At 33.9% G+C, this 24,831-nt stretch overlaps 1 protein-coding gene across 1 annotated transcript in view; it reads left to right on the forward strand.

Annotated features, from left to right (window-relative positions):
• The first annotated feature begins 318 nt into the window (after positions 1-318).
• LOC132706165 (citron Rho-interacting kinase) overlaps positions 319-24,831 on the forward strand; it is a 29,965-nt gene continuing 5,452 nt past the window's right edge. The window contains exons 1-12 of the mRNA XM_060677336.1: positions 319-1,221; positions 1,270-1,443; positions 1,501-1,995; positions 6,164-6,747; positions 7,971-8,319; positions 8,425-8,859; positions 12,529-13,173; positions 15,588-15,770; positions 15,824-15,996; positions 17,804-18,215; positions 19,279-19,444; positions 21,714-22,081. Coding sequence (XP_060533319.1) covers positions 418-1,221; positions 1,270-1,443; positions 1,501-1,995; positions 6,164-6,747; positions 7,971-8,319; positions 8,425-8,859; positions 12,529-13,173; positions 15,588-15,770; positions 15,824-15,996; positions 17,804-18,215; positions 19,279-19,444; positions 21,714-22,081 — 4,788 coding nt within the window. The 5' untranslated portion in view covers positions 319-417. The remainder of the gene's footprint in view (positions 1,222-1,269; positions 1,444-1,500; positions 1,996-6,163; positions 6,748-7,970; positions 8,320-8,424; positions 8,860-12,528; positions 13,174-15,587; positions 15,771-15,823; positions 15,997-17,803; positions 18,216-19,278; positions 19,445-21,713; positions 22,082-24,831) is intronic.

Here is a 24,831-nt window from a genome sequence, read left to right on the forward strand (position 1 = left end):
TTTTATTTTCCCATTTTAGAATCACTATTTCCTTTTTTTATCAAATTATGGAAAAGTGGTTATTTGACAATTTTTAAAATATTGGGGACACAACGCAAATTAATTATTAAGGATTAAGGAGATTACTTCATTTTCCGCACGGTTAAGAAAGTTACCTTCAGGTAGCCATAGAAGTAAAAAATAAGATGAGGTTTTCACCCTAAACAAATAACTATCAACTTGATCATTCAAACTCTTGATTCTATGCACCATGTGATCTTGGGTTAAAAAATCCACCAATGAAATTGCTAGCAGCTGGTTTAGTTTGTAACGGTCGTTTTTAAACGATTGTTTACAAAGTAACCTCCGCTGCCGTATTTTAAGTTTTTTACCGTTTTTACAAAAACAATGTTCTGTTAGTTTTATATTCGACAAAAAATGGAACCGTCGAAAGAACCCGTGAGCGTCCGAATCGCGCGTGTTAACTCAGAAATAACCGGAAATAATATTGCGTTAAAACGATGCCCTTTGCTCGCTAGAGAAACTTTGTTGGATGCTTTCCAAGCCCTTTATGACGAATGTTGCTCGGAAGGTTTGCAAAAGTATGACTCAAACATCGCCAATTTTGTGGAAAAGTATAAAAGCGCAGCGAAACGGGTCAAGATGTTGCGCGTGAACATTAGTGATTTTGAAATAAAAAATATCATTGGCAGAGGGCATTTCGGCGAGGTCCATGTCGTCAAAGAAAAACAAACCGGTTACGTATACGCAATGAAAACGTTGCGAAAATTTGATAACGAAATGAAAAGAATCTCTGTGGAAGAGGAACGTAACATCATGGCTGATTCTGTGTCGCCATGGTTGACCACTCTACAATATGCTTTCCAGGATAGCACAAATTTATTTTTTGTTATGGAATACCACCCGGGGGGAGATCTCCTCGGACTGTTATATAGACAAGGCGGCACTCTTCCAGAGAGCGCCGCTTTATTTTACATAGCCGAACTCGTACTGGCGTTAGATGATCTTCACAATATGGGATATGTTCATCGTGACGTCAAGCCTGATAACGTATTGTTAGATAGATGCGGCCATTTGAAATTAGCGGACTTTGGATCAGCTGCTAAATTAGACAAAAATGGCTTGGTGAAAGTGGGACCTCCCGTTGGTACACCAGATTACATTGCTCCTGAAGTGCTACAATGTTTGGATAATAAAAATGATAAATGTTCTGGATACGGGGTATGTTTTCAAACCAAAAAAATTGTTTCAGAAATACAATTTTTGTAGATTTTGTGTGACTTTTGGTCCCTCGGAGTCTTAGCTTATGAACTGGTGATTGGGAACCCACCCTTCCAAGGACAAAGTTCAAGTTCTGTATACTCAAAAATTATGAACCACTCCAATTCACTCAAATTTCCGTCGGATATAGTGCTGAGTCAAGCATACGTTGGTTTTGTCAAGGTGATTGCGATATTAAAGTACAATTTTGATTTGCTTTTAAAACTAAATTTTTAATAGGCTTTGTTAGTTGACCCCAAAGCTCGTCTCAGCAAGAGCAAAATTCGAAGCCACGTTGTGTTCAAGAGCGTCAATTTTGACACTTTGAGGGATCAAGTGCCCCCGTATGTACCAAAAATCACGTCCGAAGATGACACGAGCAATTTTAGTGATATCCAAGCCAAGAAAAAGTACCCCAGTATTGAAAATTTCAAAAAAAAGTCACAATTTTCCGGAAGGAACTTGCCGTTTGTCGGTTTTACCTTCACCCACGATCCGGGTTGTAGCGTAGAACCAAATTTGCAGCGTAGGTCGACTCAGAAAGATGAATTGGTAGAAAATTTGAAAGCGGAAATGGAAAGTTTGCGCCTCAAGTTGTCCAAGTGTGCGGACTTTGATTGGGAACGGAACGATTTTGAAAAAAAATTGGAAGAAAACTCAAGGAAAATCGATAGATTGGAATCTTTGAGAGACAAACTAGAAAAAGACTTGGCCAATACCGTCGCTGAATGCACAGTAAGGGATGAGATTTATTAACGATATATAGATATTGTTTCTTCAGAATTTTATAGGAATAATCTTCATCCATTTCAGATTTTTTGTTTTGTTTTTAAATTAAACTGTTCTTTGTAGAACTGCGTTCACAAAACGTTCTATTAACACGTTATCCTCACCTGAAAAGCTTTCTTTAGATGTACAGGGTGGTCCAAATTCAAGGGGCCTCTATGCCTTTAAGCATTTGCAGCATAGTTAGCCCAAAACTAATATGCATGTTATGAGCTCGATTTTCGAGAGAAGTCAAAAACTGAAAACCGCATCGTGATATGTCAAGGCGTTTTTGAGCTACAGGTTGATTCTCAAAAATGTGAAATTTTAAAGGCCCACTGTAACTTTTTTAATTGTAAGAATATAATTTTGGGAAAAAACATTTTTTTAAGTTTTTTTGAGCGAGAATCTCTATTTTACTTGTTTTTTCTTAGAGCCTTTAGTTACCGAGATATCACACAAAGTTATATTTCTTTAAATGGGCTACCCCCAATTTTTCTAAAAAATCAGTTTTCTAATAAAATTTCCTGTCAAACGATGTGCCATACACCTATTTTTATTAAATAGTTTAAAAGATATTTGCAATTTTTGATGTTTACAATAGTAGGCGCTGTGTAGTGTGTAGATTAAATTTTATTGTTCTTTTTTTCATACAAAATCAAATTGCCTACGACACGAGGCGACCTAACAACGTCGCACTTTACTAAAAGCAATTTTTTTATTTAAAATTTTTACTAATTAAACTTTGTAACACTTACATATAACCTACCTATAACAAGTGCCTCTTCCACTTCCCTTCTAGTAGTTGGGTGATTTTGAAATACAAGGTCTTTGATTCTCCCGCTCCACCACAAAAATAAGTCGCAAGGGTTCAGGTCTGGAAACCTGCGGGGCAAGATATAGGACCTTTATTTCGGATCTAGTTTTCGGCAAACACATTATTTAGCAAATTATTAATGTCTCGTGCATTGGGAGAAGGTCCACCGTCATGTTGAAAATATAAGCTCATTATTTTGGTTAGTGGCAAATTGTCGATAAACGGAATTACCTGCTCTCCTAGAATTTGTTGGTATCTTTCGGCATTTAAATTTCGATCAAAAATATATGGCCCAATAATTTGTTCTCTGTAGATGCCTACCCATACCTTAAAACTGAACCTTCCCTCTTTCGCTTGTTCCACTTTAATATAGGGATTTTGCTGTTTCGATTAATAGCAGTTATACCTGGTGAATATAGGATCTGTATTCTTGTAGATTACGTTTTAATTTCAAAAATATGTTTGAGCTAGGTTGCCTTCTTCCCGGATATGTCTGAAAGTATAGATTTAACGCCGCCTGTCGATTTTCTTTACTTTCAATATAACATTTTATTATGTCGTAATTTTCAAAGTTTTCAAACATTTTTACAGCTTGATGAAGACGCCACTTTTGACACTTGGGCTTGTGTATCATGGCAATTGTTTTTATCTGATTATAGCTACCTAGATAGATACCGTAAAACTGTATATGTCAGAGTTAAGCACAGCCTACTATAGTAATTATTAAAAATTGCAGATATCTTTTTAACTAGTTAATAAAAATAGGTGTATGGCACTTCGTTTGACAGAAAATTTTATTAGAAAACTGATTTTTTTTTTTAATTTGGGGTATTCCGTTTAAAAAAACTAACGACTTTAAGACTTAAAGATTTTAAGACAAAATCGGTGAAACAGGTATATTTGTTTTTAAGGTTTTTAATAAAAGTCTCTATCTTTACAAATAAAAAAGTGATAGAGGATTTTTAGAAACGCACATTTTTAAGAATAACCCTGTAGCTCAGAGACGCTTTGACATATCACGATGCGGTTTTCAGTTTTCGACTTCTCTCGCAAATCGAGCCCGTAACATGCATATTAATTTTGAGCTCACTTTGCGGCAAATGCTTAAAGCCATAGAGGCCCTTCGAATTTGGGCCTCCCTGTACAGAATCACTGTTCGAAATTGAAATATCAAATTTCTTTTTTGCCACCTCTGTAGGAACGCATTTTCTTTTTTCCCATGTTCTATAGGTACAAAAATTCTCAATTGTAACATTAAATCGCTTTGCTCCTCTTTCTTTGCTATACTTATTTGGATAATTGATTTCCATGCCTTATTTTTAATGGTTTGAATATTTTTGAATCTTTGAAAATGCTTTAGAGGAACAATTGCACCATAAAATAGTTAGTCTTTAGTTTAAAAAATTAGAAACATTCGTTTAAATTTCGTCAAGTTTGAATGAATTTACTAATCTTTTCGTAATCCATTTGACTATGTTATTAGGAATGAGCAAATTTTAATTCTTAAATAGAAACACCCAATTTTTATTACGGATCCTGATTTTATCCCACAAAAACTTGGGTTTTGTCTTAAGCTTAAGTAGCAGATAAAAAAGGTTGTTAAATTAAGACCTTCAAAAGAGAGTCTCTTTTTTTATTAAAAGGACTTAGGTTTCTTGAATTAATAAATATTCTTCTTCTTCTTTTTGGGGTTGGCGCTGCTACTAGGCAATTTTCCAGCACTATTTGGAACCACCCGAGATAATGGAGACCGTTCTCCTGGGGAAGTTTACTTTTTAGACTTCTATTTCTATTTAAGAGGCATAAAAAGCTGCTGAGGGGATAGGGTCCGTTAGTAGGCGGACTCAGAGCACACAAAACTATGACAAACAGGCAAGGCGGTCACATCTAAAAAAAAAGGGACAAACAATCTCCAGCACTGTGGGATTTCGGACGAGCGTTCCTGGCCTGAGAAAAAACAATAGATTCAAATGCATATAATTTAAAATTCCCTAGTATTGTTACTAGGGAGAGGCTGTCCGACCTCGACTCCTAACTTAAAGTTTTATCCTATAATAAATAACTATAATTATTTAAAATTATTTTCCGGATATTTAATAATATAATATATTAATAATTGATAATAATATATAATATAATAATTGATAAAGACACGGTGTTGTCGAAACAATTGTCATGTCATAATATATAATTTCGTGAAAATCTGAACTTTTAGTTCTTATTTATTTTGATAAATGGATTTTCATCAAGTAAAAGCCACCTCAGTTCTATTTCCGGATATTTCTTAACAATGACCATAGAACGTTTTTTTGTTGCTAGTACAGCGCCATCTAGCGAGAAAATGTCAGACAAATCCTACGTTTTCGTGCTTAGAATCCGAATATGCCATAAAAAATGGCAGAGGTGTGGGTGATATTGAGCAGTCTTTTGTATTTTTTAGGTTTTTGATCATTTTCGTAACTCTTGAGACATTCGACCGTATACCACACTTTTTGGTCACCCGGTATATTGTGTTCCACAACCCAACAACATTTTTTCAAAACTGTGGTAGAGTGAGTGAGATATATCACCTACGACAAAGAAAAAATCCTGTACCTCCTGTGCCCTTTATATTTTCATTCCTAACTGACTGATTTTAATGGGATATTCTCCACAAATTTGAAATTTTGCAAATACTGAGTGTTCTGATATAATCGAAAACAATACAATTTTCTGGAAAAACAAATCCAATGTATGATTATTGTTATATATATTTAGTCTAATTTATATTCAGGGATAGTTTAAAAATATTCAAAAACATTTTTAATATTTTTAAACCTTTCTTCATTTTCACCTTCACACCTTTCCAAGAAGAATCACCTCGTCTAACTTTTCTGTTTCATTTATTTAGACATTAAATAATAATGGCCCTAGCCGGTATACCTATCTTGACAAAACTTTGGTCAGTCAAAAGGTTTCCGATTTTTGTAAATTGAGGCCCATCGGTTAGCTAATTTCTAAGAATATCAAGACATTTTCCAAATATTTAGCTTCAATTTGATATTCCACTAATGAGTGCTATCTAATCTACATCCTTAGGTGATAATTATTTTAAATTGGTAAAGTATATTACCAGACTCAACAATACGTGTAAGTAAAAATTTTAAAAATTTTGCATCCATTTTAACGTTTCCTGAAGCACAATTGTTTTTTAAACTATTTATATATTCCATCATCTCATTTATCGGGCCTGGATTTAAAAACACTTTTAATTAAATAGATTAAACAGAATTAACATCATGTAATAACGACTCCCGGCCATCAAGTTGATTTGTTTTTAAGGCGCTGAAGAGAACTTTGGAACTCGAACGTAAGGATCGGTCCGAGCTCGAGAGAAAAGCCCTGGACCTGATCAAATCGGCCAAATTGAAATGGGAAGTGTCCGAAAAGACCAAAGTCGACGCTCTCACATTGGAAATTGAACAGATGAAGGAAAAAATAATCCAATTGACGAACACGAACAACATTTTAGACGAGCAATTGCAACGGGCGTTGAGCATGGAACACGATCACCGTCAGTCCTTGGAACATGTCCAAGATTTGAGCAGGAGAAGCGTCATAGGTTTGGAGAGCAGATTGGAAAGGGTGACCAGCGAAACGCAGAACACCATAGCCGAGTTAGAGGTGAAGCTGAACGACGAGATCCACAAGACGAACGTTTTGCAAAATAAAATCGTCAGGTTAAAAGAACGTGAGCTGACGTTAATGGACGATCTCGAACGTTCGGAAGAGAAGTATGGAAATTTGAAAGGGAAAGTTGACGAAGCCGAAAGCGTTATCCAGCAGTTGAGTATGAAAGTGACCGAGTTGGAGAAAGATATCGATACCAGAGACGATTATAAGCGAGAGATAAGAGAACTGCAGAGGTAAGTTAGAATCTAATCGTGGTGATTTTCATAAAAGTTGGCGTCTGGTGTCATACTCGATAGTAGGTTTGGAATAAATTGGAATCCAAAGTTTAAAGTCGGGGTAACTATTTGTTTTTTAATACTTTCTGTGTGCTTTTTAGCTGAAGCTATGGTTTTATTGCTTAAAAATAACTACAGTACGAAAGCGCTGAAAGACTACCAAAAATAAAATATACTTTTTAGTTTAATAGGGCAAGTTTTTTGAGAAATAAGTCAGAATTTTTGAATCGACTAAGAATTTAAGTCAGAATGCAATATGAGAACGTGCAGTTAGAATCTGCCTCGATAGAGAAGAGCCCAGTAACGTCATTGTTCGATGCGCGAAATAAGAGTCCTATCTCACTCGTTTCAATTACTTTTATTGTTCGATGCCTAGCGCATCCGCCAGGTTTTTATTACCGGTTTGGTGCAAATAATATTATTTCATTAACGACGATACTGCAGCCAAAACGAAAATAATAGTCTAAAAAAATGGACGAAATAAAGCACACATGAAACGTAAACAACCCGAACTATTTGATCCACGACAGCTGATTGCTGTTTCAAATTCATCTTCTGCGCATCTGACATCACTGGTTTCTTCTCTATCGAGGCGGACTCTATTTAGTTTCCAATATAATCATATTATAATTCTCCAGTTTATCTTAGTTTTCAGGTATTATTTATGATTATTTATACAATACTTTTTTTAAAGAAATCAGTATGTATGGAAACTCAACAATAACTAATTTATGAAATTACAATTACAATTACAAAATAAGAAAAGGTAATTAACTAAACAATTAAGATTAAGCATACCATCCAAATCGGGAAGAGTTTTCTAGAACATATCTTAAGAAAATATTTTAATTTTTTGATTATTTTAAAGAAAAAGTTATTAACATAAATAAATTTTGGAAGAGTGAATGGCCCACCATTGTCTCTCAAGTAGGAATATGTTTTTTTGTTAATAGCTTTACCCAATAACAACAGGTAATAACATCGTTAAAGTTTTATTGGGGAAGGTCCGTCATAGCGCATAGTCTTCGTATAAGAAAAAAAAACCTTCAGCTTCAGTTACAAATCAAAAAATGTTGATTCTCAATAAATGCACGGTTGTGTAACTTTAAAAACGAAACATTGCATACCAATTCCCAGATGCCAATTATAACCGGCCCAAATAATAATTCGTTTGCATTAAGGATGTTCGACGACAGTCAGAAAGCGGTGAAGGATTTGCAGAACCACAACACCATGTTGCAAAGCAAAACGGAGACGCTGGAAAAGTACCAGGTCGAAATCGAGGAGATGCGGGCGGAAATTTCCAGACTCCAAAACGACAAGAGAATTCATGTGTTGGAGCGAGACTTGGAAGGGGAGAGGGCTAGATGCGATAGTTTAGCGAGGAGATTAAAAGAGGCGGAAAACTCCTCGACCACTGAAAGCGACGAGTTGAAGGAGTTGCGGGTCAAGTTCTGGAGGACGGAAAAGGAACTCGGAAATTGCAAAATCGACAAGAGGATTCTGGAAAGGGAATTAAAGGAAGCTCAGGTCACACATTTACCGACTCTCTATATATTAGTCAATACTACTTTCACCAAAGTCTTAGAGTTTCTTACAAAGAATAGGGCATTATCTTATATTTATGTATTTTAGGTTGAGATCAAAAGTTTGTCCACCCAAATCGCCGAGCACGATCAGAAACTCGCGGAACTGAGAAAGTCCCACGAGATTGCGCTACTAGAACTATCGAATATCAACGAGAACGTTTCGATGGACCTAGTTAGAGCGAAAGAGAACATCAAAAACTTGGAGAGGCAGGTCAACGATGAGAAACAAAGGAGCAATTCGGAAAAACACCTAATCAATCAGTTGAACAAGGAGTTGAGCTCGAGAGAACAAAAGATGGAAAATTTGAACGCTGAAATTGCGAGCCTGAGGAACGAGAAGAACTGTCTGGAGGAGCGATGCAAAAAAGATGAACTAGAAAGGTTCAAGTTGATGGATTTTATCGAAAATATGCAGAAGGAGAAGGCCGACTTGCAAGCGGCATTGGATAAATGCAGGAGACAGGTGGACAACTCCAATTTGGTGAGTCTGCTGGTGGTTAACGTTTAACTGTGTTGGAAGTACTCAAAGTTGATGTATACAGTGCGTCTGAAATATGAATGGCCAGCAGAGGGAACTTGGGCCCCATAGTGGCTGGCTTAAAAATAAATAAATAATAATAATATATAATAAATAATAATAATAATATATAATGAATAATAAATAAAAAATAATAATATAAAATAAAAAACAAATAAAATAAATTTATCAAAGGTGGACCTGAAACTTTCGAGAGAAACCAAATAAATAAGTAATAGTAATATATAATAAATAATAAATAAATAAAATTAATTTGTCAAATGTGGACCAGAAACTTTTGAGAGAAACCAAATTTTTCGTTTCTTCGTAGCACAGCGGTGTCAAATTTTAAAAAACTCAAAGCAAAGGACTCAAAAGGAGTTTTTTCGAAATTCAGTCGTTTTGACTCCAGCATGTCCCAATTTTGAGCTATCTGTATTGAAAGTTTAAGCAGTAGTTTTGCAAATTTTTGGGTTTTCCTTAGGAAAAACTCTAATTACTGCACCTTGTATGACTTTTTTTTTGTAAAATTTTTAATAGAAGTTTTAGAGCGTTATACGTCTAAATACACAACTTTTATCGCATTTAGCTGGTTGTTTGCGGTACATCTTATACAGGGTGTTATTAATTATATAATATATTCAAAAGCGCACGACTCTCGTATTAAATTTTTGTCAAGAAAAAATGAATACCTCGAACATTTTTGCGTTTAAAAGGTCGTCTTATTTATATAAGTGAAATAATTTTGAAAAATAACCTTTTTTATCCATTTTAAACAACGTCACTAAATAAAAACTAGGTCAAAAACAAAATAGACGTTGGACCCCGTATCTGAATAACGAAATAACACCCTGTATATACGGCGTATTAACGTTAATTTTTAACTTAAACTTAACTTTTTTCCTTAGCTGGTCGTTACTCGTCGTTACTTTTTTCAATAAGATCTTTATTCTTGGTTACTTCAGGCTTTTTTAAGAAGGTTAAATAATTATAAATATCCCATAACTCCCATGAAACTTATGCGCTTGGTGCTATTTTTTCAACAACTTAGCTTTGAGGAATATTGGAAAGGACTTTTGGCCGTAAATGATCAACTTAACTGTGAGGTTATAATTCCATGATTCGTGCTAAATATAAATATAATAATAATAAATAAATATAATATAATAATAAATATAAAATGCAACCTGTAAATTGTAGACATGTACTAGGACTTTGTACTTCAAAATTTCCATCTGCATTTTTGTCATATTCTTATCACGCGAGCATTATCAACACTAAATTATTATTTGTGTCGAATAACAGTAAATCGATGGGAATTATTTTTCGTAGTAGGGCAAATAGAGAATTTTCCAAAAACTAATTTTGCTGTCCGAATCAGGGTTGATTAATTTTATTAAATTTAACTCTGTTAGTAAAAACCTGGGTTTATATGACGACCAAGACTCGTAGTCCATGTAAACAAATCTTTTGAGTGACTACTTGTCCAGGCACATTTTAACTATTCCGACATTCTCAATAATTGTTGCATAACAGTTGCAGATAGTGAACCCATACAAAAAATCCAGGTGTTAAGGAAATTAGTTGGCTCTGTATGCAACACAGAAAGTTAATTCATTCAAAATTTTTAATTTAAGATCTCCACCTTATTTTTATAATAAAATAAGTTTTAGAATTTATTTCCACAATTATACAAAAATATACAATTATGGTTCCCAGCGTTCATCCGAATTTTACCAGGATTCATTTTCATTGGCAATAGCGAATACAAAATTTCGAAGCTGGTACCTATACAGTTTGAAAGACAGCTTTTTATCTTACCCTGTAGATAATTTTCATATACTATGCTTTAATTGAACTGAATTTAACACGATTAAATTATAATGTAAAATGTTACGTTTCTCACATTCACAAGTACGTAGATGATGTTTTTGCTTGGAACGGAAAGACAACTGCAGTCCTTTTTGAATCATATTAACTCCATACATAAGAGTATAAAATAGGGACAGAACCAGATAACTCTTTCTGGACTTAACTATAACTAAATTACAGAACAAATTAGATTTTTGCATTTACCATAAACACTTACACACAGGCACAGCAATACATAATAACTCAAATCACCCTCACACACACACACACACACACACACACACACACACACACACACACACACACACACACACAAAATTGTTGCTTTTTATTCTTTGATCCACCAGCACCGAACCGAAAATACATAGGAGAACCTAGCAAGAAAATTTCGAAACATTTATCTAAATTTGGTGTTAAGATTGCTTTTAAAACCGGAAACACTATGAGAAATGTTTTAAAAAACAATAAAACTGAGTCACGAAAAACTGAAAAATTCGGATTCTACAAGTTGATTCCAAAATTTATATCGAACAGGCAATACATTTAAGAAATGCACTAACTAACATAAATAAGCGTATAAAAATAAAAATTCGGATTTTAACAATGCCATTCATTTTAATTCAGAAAATTTTTTGGAATCTATTACTTACTTAATGACCAATTGGATTTAAATGAGCCTCCCTTGTTAAATTTAAATGTGTAATCCTACAATGATAATTAAGAAACTATTACTTCGTGTTTATATATACAGGGAGTTCGGAAAGTTCGACCAAAAATTCAACATGGAAAAATAAGTAAGTAAGTAAGTCATGTAACAAAAATTCAAAATCGTAATATTTTCCAGTTATTATTAAGAAATTTATTATGGAAAAGTCATTAAAAAACATTATCTTGACGCTATATGAACTTTACTATTAATTTGTCGAGTAGAATCAGCCCAAAAAATTGTCTTCCCGAACTAGTTCTAGAAAAACATCGATATTACACAAAAAATAGAAAAATTTTATTTTTTCAAAGAAATTTACACAGGTTTCTTTAATACTTTTCACAAAACTTCTGCGTCGGTTTTTGTTGAATCAAACTTGCTGACGTTTTCCAATCATCCTGTACCTGCTTGTATATTGTTTGAGAGGGGCGGAGCTAAATTAGAGGCATAAACACCGTCTCGGATGACTGATTCCCATATTGGTGACAGGTAAAGACCTAAGATTGTTAGGTTGCTTACCTAATCTCGAGCTATTATGCTCTTTTTGCTCTTTTGCTATTGGATGGTTGTGGTGAAGCGTATTTTTTGATGGAACGCTTAATAACTTTAATTTGGAAATTATTAGAGAGAAGAACAGAGGTAAGGTGTTTTAATTCTAGGTTCAGTGACTCGAACTGAGCTAGTTTTACGGCTCTATAAACAAGAGAGTTGATAACCGATGATTTTTTGGCCAGATGGTGACAAGGGATTAACGTATTGGTCTGTGTGCGTAGGTTATCTGCAAAAACAAATTTTATTGGCCAAAACTAAAAGTCTTGCATGTAATCTACCAGCGAAAAATCAGAGTTTATAAGCAACCTAACAATCTTAACCGCGATTCATGCCCCTTCTTTAGCTCCGCCCCTCTCAAAATATAGATAAGCAGGTACATAGTACAATGCGAACCCGTTTCAGTTAAGGTTTGAAGAAGCCAGCAGGACGAATGGCCAAACATCAGCAAAAAGTAGAAAAATATTTTAATTTGAAGTGGTTATAATTTTTTTGTTTAATACCAGAACTTGGAAGCTCTTCGAGAGGCGTGCACTTTGCTCGAGACACAAGTGATCGAGTTCGAAAGGATCAACGCCACTCACCGGGAAAAAGAGTCGGAGCACAACGCAAATACCGAAAAACTGATCGGCGATCTATGCGAATCGAAACGGGAAACCCAGGAGGCCCGCAAACTGCTCAACGAAGAGAAATCTTTGAGGGCAGTTACCGAAGCGAAGATCAAACGTTTGGAAGAGGACGTGAAATGCGTAGAAAACGAGTGCAAGTCTTATAAGCAGCAGTGCGTCGACTACAAGCAGTACTCTAGCGACTTGTCCGACGAACTGACCGTCGCGGAGGAGAAATTATCAAACTGCGAGGTCAGATTGAACGCGTGCGAACGCCAGATGGACCAGATGGCCGTGGACAATAAGCAATTGAAAGAGGAAATATCGGACCGGATAACGCAGATTAGCCAACTGAAGGACTCCAACTACAAGCTGAACCGTCAACTAGGCGACTTGAAGGAGACTAATTCCGGTCTGACGCAGAAGATCAAGGAGCTGGAGAGGATTTTGACCGAGAAAAGTCATTATTTTAACGAACGGGATATGAAGAGCGAGGCCACCATTAAACAGCAGACCAAGCTGATTGACTTTTTGCAGAGCAAGGTGAGTGAGACGAACGTTTTGAGGCTCCGCTTTTTATTGGTTAAATGGCGAGTTAGAGAGGTGACTATGACATTGTGGTACATAGGGGATGATCTGCACCACCTCAATGTCACACACTAACCCGTAAAGGGTTCAAAGTGATGAGAAAATTGTTAGGTTAAAAACTTTCAACATTTTTATTAATATCAATACAAACCTAAACCTAATAGTTTTCCCAATATTTCTAAATAATACTAGTTTTCACACTTGCGCTTGCAAAAGAATTATAATAACGCCATTATTTTTGAAGATCAGTCATATTTGATACCAGCGAAGATATGGTCAATGTTCAAAATAAACGAATATATTTGGATCATTATTACATTAAAAAAAAATAAATTTCGATTTTCATACATGACACACCGCGACGTTCAAAAAAGTAGCGTCAGCATTGAAATTTTAAATGGGACACCATGTATATTATTGCATTTTCCGTTCGGCCAATACTTTATGATTGTTTTTGAATAATACGTAATTATACCCGTCTTCGGCGGTTTTCAAGAAAATAATTATTTTCTTTTTCCGACCAAACCGTAGCTTCAGTTGAATTTTTATTGTTGCAATACTGGAGCTAGTAGAAGGCATCTAACAGAATTTTTAATATCTGAATTACTTCTACATTATACAAGGTTGGTTAAAAAATCAGATAGAAAAATGGTGAAATGTGCATTTTTTTTAATGGGCCGCCAGGTATCATGTCAATATACCTAAATCGTTTGGTTTCTGAAATAAAAGCGAGTTTCTCTAAAAAGTCGATTTCTCCTTTGTATGGTTAGTCTATGCGAATGATAAAAGCTTTGAATAAAAATTTTATGATTTTCCATGTAAAATCCAGAAAAATGTTTTAAACATTTTGTTAAGTTATTTAGAAGGGAACAAGTGTTATATATTGTCGCACTACACAAAAAAACATCAATTTTTGTTGAGAAGCCTTACACAGATTTTTTTTTAAAGATTTAATTGGATCTACTAATATTTTGAAAAAATACAGCCTTAAAACTGCAAACTGAAAGCTGTCGAATTGATGAACTGTCAGCGGCCATGTTGGGTGTTATGCGCCGCTATATCTTATTGGTTGATTTGAAATGACCGCACATGCGTTTCATTGGCCAAAAGTATACCACGAATTCCGGTCTTAGATTAATATACCGTAAAAATATTGTAAAAAAATTGTTCTGTACACTGAATAGAACCCGCCGTATATTGGACTGCTAAAATATGCAACAAATTTATTTAAAAATTAGGGATTTGATTTAAAAAAGAAATGCTCGCACATTTATCTTTTTTTAAATAGAACACCATTTTTTAAAATCCATTTTCAAATTTTTTGTCAAATTTCAAGCTTCTTTGACACCCTCTATATTGCAGGGCTAAAAGTGCAACAATTTTTTTTAAAAATTAAGTATTCGATTAAGAAAAAAATGCTGGCACACGTTTCTTTTTTTAAATAGAACACCATTTCAAGTTTGTTTGACAAAAAAATTCATGGAGTTACGATCAGCATACCCTATATTTTATATCATTAAAATTTGATTTTTTTTTTTTATACTTTTGATTATAAATATCCGCAGAGGAGAAAATCCAGTGGAATAATATCTGGAGATCTTTCAGGTCATTCTATTGATCCCTTTCTACCAATCCACCATCCAGGAAATACCGCATTTAAATATTCGCGCACTTATCCAGCTTTTTTTTTCAAATTCAAAATCTGACATACTTTGAATTTTATATCAAAAATGATGCTTGAAAGTCTAAATATACCTCTCGACTTCTCCAACAAAGAGCGTTTATTATGTATTTGGAATTGATTTGATTTACTGGTCTGTGTTGACATTTTTACAAAAAGTATGAAATTTTGTAACGTGTCGATAAAAAACAAGTAAGCTCTACTTAATCATTTTTTGTTGTTATTTTAGTACAAAAAAATGACAACGTTTCCTAAACAATCATATATTTGAATTTACACTGCGCTTATTAACAGATAACTGTAAAAAAAAGAAACCCGATAGCTGAATTTAAACACATTGGTCTTGAATTGAGGAAAACAAATGCCCTGTTTTTCAGAACCAAAAAAGCTAACAACTACTCAAAACACAAAATTCTGAGGTTAGTATTTAAAATAAGAACTTAATTAATTTGTTTAATTTGTGCCCTTAAGTTTTTTACAAACTTATTTACAACTAACCAAATCTTATATTAAAATTGGCAATTGACTAAAAAAATTAATACATTTTTGTACTTTTCGATATGATCTTTTCAATGCAAAGCGCGACGGTATCGTAAAATTTGTACTCTTTAAAGGAATAAGTGACCCAAAACACTATTAGTTCCGTTCCGTTCCTGAAAGTCGTTTAATAGTTCCATCATTTTTCTAGATCGATGATCAATCTCATAAGAAGAAAACGCTGACCGAAGTTTTGTTCGGCGGTTCGAAAAAAGAAAATCAGCCCCCACCATCGATGGCCATGAACTACAAAGATCTGGAACACCAGTTGGCCAAAGAACGTCAAACCAATCGGCAGCTGCAAGAAGAAATTTACAAACTGAAAGTGTCGGAGGTTTGGACGTATTTTTTTAAGGTGTTGTTGAATTAATAACCCATTTTTTTTAGGTAAATTTGAACGTCGCAGACAAATTGTGCAAAGTGGCGAGGACCAAGTCGGAAGTGTTGTCCCCAAAAAGCAAGGATACCATGAATAACATAGTAAAATCCCCAGGGTCGCAAAACAACGTGATGCAAAGGCAAAATTCCCTTCAGAGGATGCACCACAATATCCCGCACAGGTATGAAAATTGAATGAGAATGAGATATTTTGGGCGTCCATTTTCTTTATAAACTTTATAGTTATAAGCTATACATCATTGAATTCCTTATAACGGGTGTTGCCTCGTGTTCATAGATCTTTTGGCAGAATGGAAAATGACAACTATAAACCAGGTGTGGGGTTGCCAAATGATGTCACCGCGAATTTAATGAGCTCAAATATGAAAATAACGTTTTGCACATTTCCTATTTTGTCTACTAACACTAAAAAGGGTTCCCGATTAATCTTTGCAACATCTCCAGGCTACTGCAATATTATTTAGAAATCTTCTGGATTCCTCCTGTACCTGCTTATATATCGTTTGAGGGGAGCGGAACTAAATGAGTTGTGGTTAAGATTCCATAGATTCCATTTCTAGAAGAATTTCGTCCTTGCCCCACGTATTATCCCAAAAGAGGAAAGAAATCATTTGAAATGTCGAGTCTATCTTAAACAAACTGTAATCTGAACCGCTAATGAAATTTGATTTGATACCGCAAAAATCTTTAAAAAATCAAATGCTCCTAATTCTAATATTATCCATTGCTCTAAAATCTCTAAATTCTAATCCCGAAATCATAATCATGAAAATGTTCAAGATATTATTACAGACAAATCTTATCGTCACCTTAAAAAAGATTTGATTCTCCAACATATGCTCTAGCAAAATATCTAGATTCTATATTAAAACCCTTTACAGGGAAAACTCATAGTTTTGTACTTAATCCTTTATTTCATTGAACAATTAAAAAACATTAGATCCACAGTATATTTAGTTTCGACGTATATTTAGTTCGACGAAATGTATATTCCTGAAACTCTCTGAAATCAAACCGCATATATCAACTAGGCTCAAAGAACATAAGGCAAATGAAGTTATTAGCAGTTGTCGAACACAATCACGAAACCGGACATAAAATGTTATTTGATAAAATTAAAATTTAATCAATTCTTCTACCAACGAAAAATCCGAGAGTCTATAGAAATCTATAAGCAACCAAGCAATCTTAACCGCGACTCAGGTCTTTATCTGTCACCAATATGGGAATGAGTCATCCGCGACGGTGTTTATGCCCCTCCGTTAGCTCCGCCCCCTCAAACAATATATGAGCAGGTATAGAGTAGAATGAGAACCAGTTTTAGTTAAGCTCTGAAGAAGCCAAGAGGTTGATTGGCCAATCGATTCAACAACAATCGACGCAGGAGAGGTCCAGAAGTTTTGTAAATGGTATAGCGTTTTGTTTAGCTTACTGTGGACACTATCTATGTCCTGGTCCCACCCCAAGAGCCAAGAAAACACGTGGTCAACAGAACTGAATGATAAGCCTTGTAAAGGTTTGATATACTGGCGAGTAAACTTAACCACAACTGTCTGCTAACAGTTTACAATCATGGGGTTTTGCTTGATGATAAGATCCATTCATCATACTAAGCATACTAGTTTCTTTTCCACAAAAACGCTGTGTTTGAGCAGCTGAAATATCATGGCAATAAATATTAAAAATAACGGAAATCCAAATTATCTCACTTTATCAATAATATAGTATGGTCTGATTTATATCTAGTGGCAATTCAGCAGAACTGAATGATAAGCCTGCTAGAGGTTTGATATCCTGGCCAGTAAACTTAACCGCAACTGTCTGCTAACAGTTTACGATCATGTAGTTTTGCTTGATGATGAGATTCATTCATCATATTAAGCATACTAGTTTGTTTGCCGCAAAAAGACTATAATTGACCAGCTTAAATAATTTGGTGTGGGTTCGAGTTGATTTTTATTTTCGTAGGTTCGAGTCAAAATTGTGCACGAAAACTCAAAAATGCGCCCAGTGCGGCAGTCTGATATCAATAGGACGTACGATGAATGCTTGCAAAGAGTGTAATCTGATCGTACACGTCACCTGTGGCACAGCGGTGCCCAGTACTTGCGGCTTGCCTAGGGCCTTCGCAGACCACTACCGAGAGAGCCTTCAGAAGCTCACCGAAGAGGAAAAAATCAATATGGAAGAGAAGAATCTCGTCGAAGAGTCGGACGTGGAGGGATGGGTTAAAGTGCCGAGTTTAAAGTCGGGCGGTTGGGAGAAAAGGTACCTCCGACTAGCGAAATCGTCCCTGGAAGTTTACTCCCAGCCACCGAGCGACGCGGGATTTAAACTTTTAGAATCGTTTCCCCTGAAACCCGAAGGCAGTCGCGGCAAGGTAACGTTAAAGTCCATTTCGGAAAGGTGTAGGGAGTCGTAAAACCTCCTTAGGTATGCAAAAGGCTACAGAGTAACCCAAGCATCGAAGCATTGTATCGAATACAGCAACATACACTTGGGTTTGAGTCAATTTGTAGGTTTTCTTTATTGTTATCCAAAGACGCCCCAGTTTGAGTAGAATAGGGTGGAATAAACATTTTTTCGCAAATACCGATATTGGAAAGGAAAGTTTCGTCGGAAAACATTAGTTATTAAAAAAAAATGTAAACATAAAAATATCATATAAAAATATTAAGTGAGAAAACTTATTAGTAATTTATTAGTAATTTTTGAAAATAAGAAGGCAAGAATTTAATTTTAACAGACTAAAAATTAGGCCATATGTACAGGGTGAGTCAGTGCTAGAGTAAAGCTCATTATCTTATTGGTTTCAAAAATTACGAGAGAACGGTAAATACAAAAATTGCAGAGATTGTTGGGGTGCACAATTTAAAATCATTTAAAAGCATACAGGGTGACTCAAAAAAGCGCGGCGAATGAAACATAGATTTTTTAAAATGGAACAACCTATTTTAAAATGTGTTTTGAATTCGTTTTGAAATTATTTAACGATATTTTAATTTTTCCAAAGACATACTAGAAATACTATTATTTTTGAATATAAGCATTATAATATATGCAACGGAATTTGAATTAGATGCTACAGGGTGTTGAAAATAACGAATATATTTGGATCATTTTAAATTTAAAAATTTAGATTTTCTTACATGGCACACCATATATATTATTATATTTTCTGAAATCTTACAAAAATCTACAACTTCTATTAAGTATGTTGTATACCTATTTGTAATGCTTTCCGATTTATTTTAACTTTTCCAATTCTTATAATATTTTGAAACTCAGTTGGTTTATCTGATTTATGGAAAAATCTGCGATATTTAATTATTATATTAATTATTTAATCTTTAAAATATTTTTTCTTTCCCCGCTATCACATCTTCATTTGAACTACTGGCTTTGAACTCTAAGTTATGACGGATGTATCGCTTTGTTTTCAGGTGGTTTTAGAGCCGTTGCCGTCTGAAATTGCTGGTATATCGGTTGCTACGAGCGATCTACCGTTCATAATGAAAATTGAGGTTGTACCCGAGACGACTTGCTGGCCTCCGCGAAATTTCATTCTGATGACGCTGTCGGCGAAAGACAAAGACATGTGGTTTGCAGGTAATTAAAGTAAATGAAGTTAATCTTTTAAACTTAAAGAATTTCCGTTAGCCTTAATTACGCACAGTTGCACGGGTGCGTGAGACGCGTTACCTAAAATTATTTTCGCTTGTAAGGGGTGTCTCATAAGAAAGTAATGTTTTTTTCTTATGGAACCCACTATAGATTTCTTCATTTTTGAATTCTACAGTTAATTCTAAACACTAATAAAGAAAGTATGCCATTTTGCAAAAAAAAAAAATGAATTTCGGAATTAATTTAGCTTCTACACCTTTTTTATTATATATTTGAGAATAACTTGTACTTCTACTAATGTATAAAATTAATTTAATTAAAAAACAATAAATTATAAACATTAAAAATATAAATGTAGCGATCATTAAAAGCCTTTTTTTAATTAAATCACCTAATTTTTATAATTCTATCGTAATTAATGTAAATAAACTAAAAAATAAAAAAAAACGAATTAAAACTAAAAAACCAATATTAAAATGTTGTGCAATTATGTAAAATAATAATAATAAAAGCTCGAACTTATTTTAGCTTTGATATCTTTTTTGATATATATTTGAAGGTAACTTCGACTTGTTGTGGATGTTAAAATGTTGTGCAATTAAGTAAAATAAAAATAATGGAACTTCCAGGGTCTTTTAGCTGCGTCATCTTTTTTGTTATATATTTGGAGGTAACTTGAACTTCAGTGGTCCGTATTGATATTTTAAAATTAAATGAACATAAGAACTAAAAAACAAATATTAAAATTATTAATGTAGAAAATTAATTTAATTAATTTAATGAAAAAATAATAAATTACAAATATTAAAAATGTAAACGCGGAGATCGTTAAGTCTTTTTTTTTTTAATTAAATCACATTTTTATAATAATAATAAATGAAAATAAACTAAAAAATAAAAAATAAATGAATAAATAAATAAATAAAAATAATTACATTAATTTAATAATAAACACTAAATTATTAATAGTAAAAATGAGAAGATAGTTAAAAGTCTTTTTTTTTATTCGGATCACCACATTTTTATAATTTTATCATAATCGGCACTTAAAAATGAGGGCGGCGTTGTTATAAGGTTGCATGTTTGAAAAATACCATAGTAGAATAAGAGTTCAGCCGCAAATTATGTGATTTTTACATGTGGAGTCCCATAAGAAAAACAAAGGTCCCATTGAAGAAAAACTGGTTTATTTTAACGCAGGAGACATTGTCACTGTTCTGATTTTGGTTAGATAGGCACCAGTTTTCACTACGATGGACCTTAAATTTTCTTATGTGAGTTTACTTGCAAAAATGACCAAATTTTAGACTGAACCGTCATTACTGTTGCACTTGCGTTACTATTCAGGGTGTTCTATTTAAAATAAGAAAATTGCTCTGTGTCTACGAAAATACAAACATCTTGTGTGCTGGGTGACCTCTATTTCATATAGGTAACTTTTAAACCATTAAAGGAACCACCAAAACTAAAAATCTTCAATGCGTATTTTCTTTAAATACTACTTATAAAATACTCTATACACTTCCGATAATTTAAATTTGGTAGCGTCAGAACATTAGATACATTTTACACATATTTTTTGATATTTTTTACAAAAAATAAAACGATTTGATCGAAAACCCCGAAGTCACAGTCTCAAAAATAATTACGTATAAAATGTATCGCGTTTTTAGTCCACACGGTCATCATCAGACCTATAAAAGTAATTGTTAAAACATAAAAATAATTTACATAAATTTAGCTAAGCACGCTCACACAAACAGGTGTTTTATTTTAGCCGAGGGCTAAAAAACGAATTAAAAATGTAGAAACACCAGACCAGCAGTTTATATTATTAAAAATTGAAGTGAAGATTGCTAATTTCTTCAGAAGAAGAAAGGTGCTTATGTAAAATGGTGCCATTTTTATTCGGAGAAAACTTATGCCTTATTTACAATAGATGAGTGGCGAAAGTACATTTGGTCTCTGATATCCAGTGTCCTTTTACCTTTTACCCAACTAAAAGATGTTCATGTCAGGCTGTCCGATATAAACTGTATTACAATCCTCACAATTTAGGATCGAGAAAAATCTATTTGCATATTTAACTTTTATAAATTGTTTGAATGTATTCTAAACGCTTTTTTAACCAAGTGCAATGAAATAATACCTAAGTGCCTCTAGCAATTTTTTCCTTTTTTTGAGATAAGTTGTCTCTTAATAAACGGTTCGCTCGGTATATAGGTCTTGCAAAGCTAATTGAGGCTTCTTTTAGCATTACAAGAGGTGTTCATCGAAGACCAAACCAAAACCAAATTGGATACCATCGCTAAAGTACACGATTTGGAAGTAAATCAAGTGCTCGACCTCACGGACAATATCAAAGCATTGGGTACCGAAAAAGGCTTGTACGCCCTTTACGAAAGGCGCATTCTTCACATAACCGGGCCTTTCAAAGTGCACCAAATGGCGACATTTACTCAGGGCAACGTAGTGCTGATGATAGCGGAACAAAAATCAGTACTCGTATCGTGCGACCTAAACCATTTAATCAATTTGGCCCAGTGCGCGTCCTGCACCAAACCGACGTTGAAGTACAAGACGGTTTCGGTGAACGGTTTGTGCGGATTTCACATTTTGCAGGTAAATATGGATGCTACGACACCGAACAACTCTACCGATAAAGAAATCCGGAACTTGATATCACTGTTTTGTAACATTGAGTACTAGAACTTAAAGCTAAGAAAAAATGATTAAAATATGGTACATGCTGTTGAAAAGGACCTGAATCCAAAACGACGAAAGCTGCCACAATCAACCGTCCAGAAGCACCAGCTACATATCGTAATTGAAAACATCAGGGGATCTGAAATAGCACAATAAGAAGAGGAGTAAGAACGATTTTACTTTTGTTATATTATTTAGAAACCTTCTCCTCCAACTTTACAGCTTCAATGGAACTGCATTTTTGCATTCTACGTTCTAATTGGTTCTAATTATGTATATAATGTTTGAGGAGGCGGAGCCAAACATGACTCATTCGCATATTGATGAAAAGTAAAAACCGATCATGTGCATAACTATTTAGTGATGCCTAAGTAAGATCTGCTGATCAATGGTGATTTTGATCAACCACAACTAACATCAATCGTAGCTATGGTGCTTTTACTTAGAGGTATTTTTTTGTGGTTATGTTGAAATATGATAAATGTGCTAGAGAGGATTTTCACAAATTTGGGATCCTAGTTCCTAAATAATTGAATGCGAATCTGAAAAAGATGAACCTCTCCCTAAAAACGAGGAACTTTTATTACAAAGATGCTGAATGTACCGTCCACTGCTTAGTGATTATTTGCAACAGTCGTGCAAGCCCTTTGCCTTTGGTGGATGGAAAATATGGAAAGATTTTTGGACAAATAGTAAACGTGGTTTTAACATTATCTTTTTCAAGAACTAAGAGTATTTTATTAAATTATAGACACTTTTATCAAGAAATATTAATTGTCTCCTCTTCAATAAGAAGTGTTAAATTGTGGCAACTCTGACGTATTTTTTCTCCACCTACACTGAGAAGTTTGCCTTTTTTTATGCGACCCCTGGCGGCCAAGATCGGAACTTAAAACATACTCCTAGCAATTTCGCGAGATCGACTTCCTCAATACGATTTTTTTCCCAAACGTTCCAATTTAATTCGCGATATGGTAGTAGTCTATGGCCCGGAGCCTGTTTTTTGAGATATATTATAACAAGCTGAATTTTTGTGTAGCTTCGTTTCCACGAGACTCTCAACTTCTTCCTCTGCGAAAAAGTTCGATCGTAATAGCTACGAAGCTGGTCAGGTGTGAAACACGTTGATTTGGTGATAATCAAAAATTTATTACTAACAGTAAATTTCTTAGTTTAATCTTGAAATGATTGTATAACAAATATAAAACAAAAAATGATATGATCATTGTTGTCCCCCAACCCAAGTATGGGGCATACGGATATGTTTGATTACAGTATTTTACAATTATCTGGTTTTCTACTTACGCTTACAATAGCTACTTGAACTTATGAAATGAATCATAATTTTTATTTCACAAAATAGGCACACAACTAAAAAGCACACCCCAAAAGTTTTTCTTTACTATGTTAAAAAAATTAGCATTCATTAATTAATATTATTTTTAATTTTGTACTAAATTACTAATTATTGAAGCATTAATTAATATCAATTGGAATTAGCTTTAATTAATCATTAATAATTAATCTTAGTCACATTTCTGTCATTATTACGCATCTCTATTGCTACTGCGCATTCCTTCTACCTACCTATAATCACTGCGCATCCTTATCACCCTCTTAATACTTCTGCGTACCTCTATTACTTTTCTATTACTGTCGTCATTACCTATCAATAGTTTGAAAAAAATCAAAATTATTTTTGCAACTTATTTTATCTACCCCTCTACCCTTCAAAACACCCACCCACCCACTCGTATATTCGTTTATTGATTCACCTATATGAATAGCCTATCGAAAATTGGGAGAAAAAATTTTTTTTTGTTCAACTTATTCCACCAATTTTTATAGATAATTATCATTAATATAATTTTTTTTTCAAAAATTTCAATAAAAATTTATTTATGTATGTACAAATATCTATATACCGAAAAATATGTCTATATGCACAATAATAAGTAAAATAAGAGCAAAGTATTTTCTGGGCGAATGATCAATAAACTTGTAATCATCGGACTAGTGATAAATATCAATTTTTTTGTAAGACACTATTTCATTTGGGCGTAAAATATGTTAACCTATAATTTTTTATTTGTGTCCTTCAGTCAGTAATAAAAAAATTGACACCATGGATCTTAGCTCTTAGCCATTACGATAGTGATAAATATAATTTTTTTTGTAAGACACTATTTCATTTGGGCGTAAAATATGTTAACCTATAATTTTTTATTTGTCATTTAGCCATTACGATCGAACTTTTTCACAGAGGAAAAAGTTGAACTTCTTATGGAAACAAAGCTACCCAGAAAAATTGCGAGGAGTATGTTTTAAGTTCCGATTTTGGCCGCCAGGGGAAAAATACGTCAGAGTTGCTTCTATTTAACACTTCTTATTGAAGAGAGGAGATTTAATATTTTTTGATAAAAATGGCTATAATTTAATAAAATACACTTAGCCCACGAACGGCCAAAAGAAAAGAGCCCGAAAGCAACCCCTGACGACATATCACACGTTCTTGAAAAAAATAATGTTAAAACCAGGTCTACTATTTGTCCAAAAATCGCTCAATATCTTCCTTCCATTAAAGACACAGGGCTTGCACAACTGATGCAAATAATCACTAAACAAAATGGCTTTGTTGTTTCTCAATGGACGGTACATTGAGCATC

This window comes from Cylas formicarius, unplaced genomic scaffold (genome assembly GCF_029955315.1).
Source record: "Cylas formicarius isolate icCylForm1 unplaced genomic scaffold, icCylForm1.1 PGA_scaffold_8__14_contigs__length_24414737, whole genome shotgun sequence".
Classification (NCBI taxonomy): domain Eukaryota; kingdom Metazoa; phylum Arthropoda; class Insecta; order Coleoptera; family Brentidae; genus Cylas; species Cylas formicarius.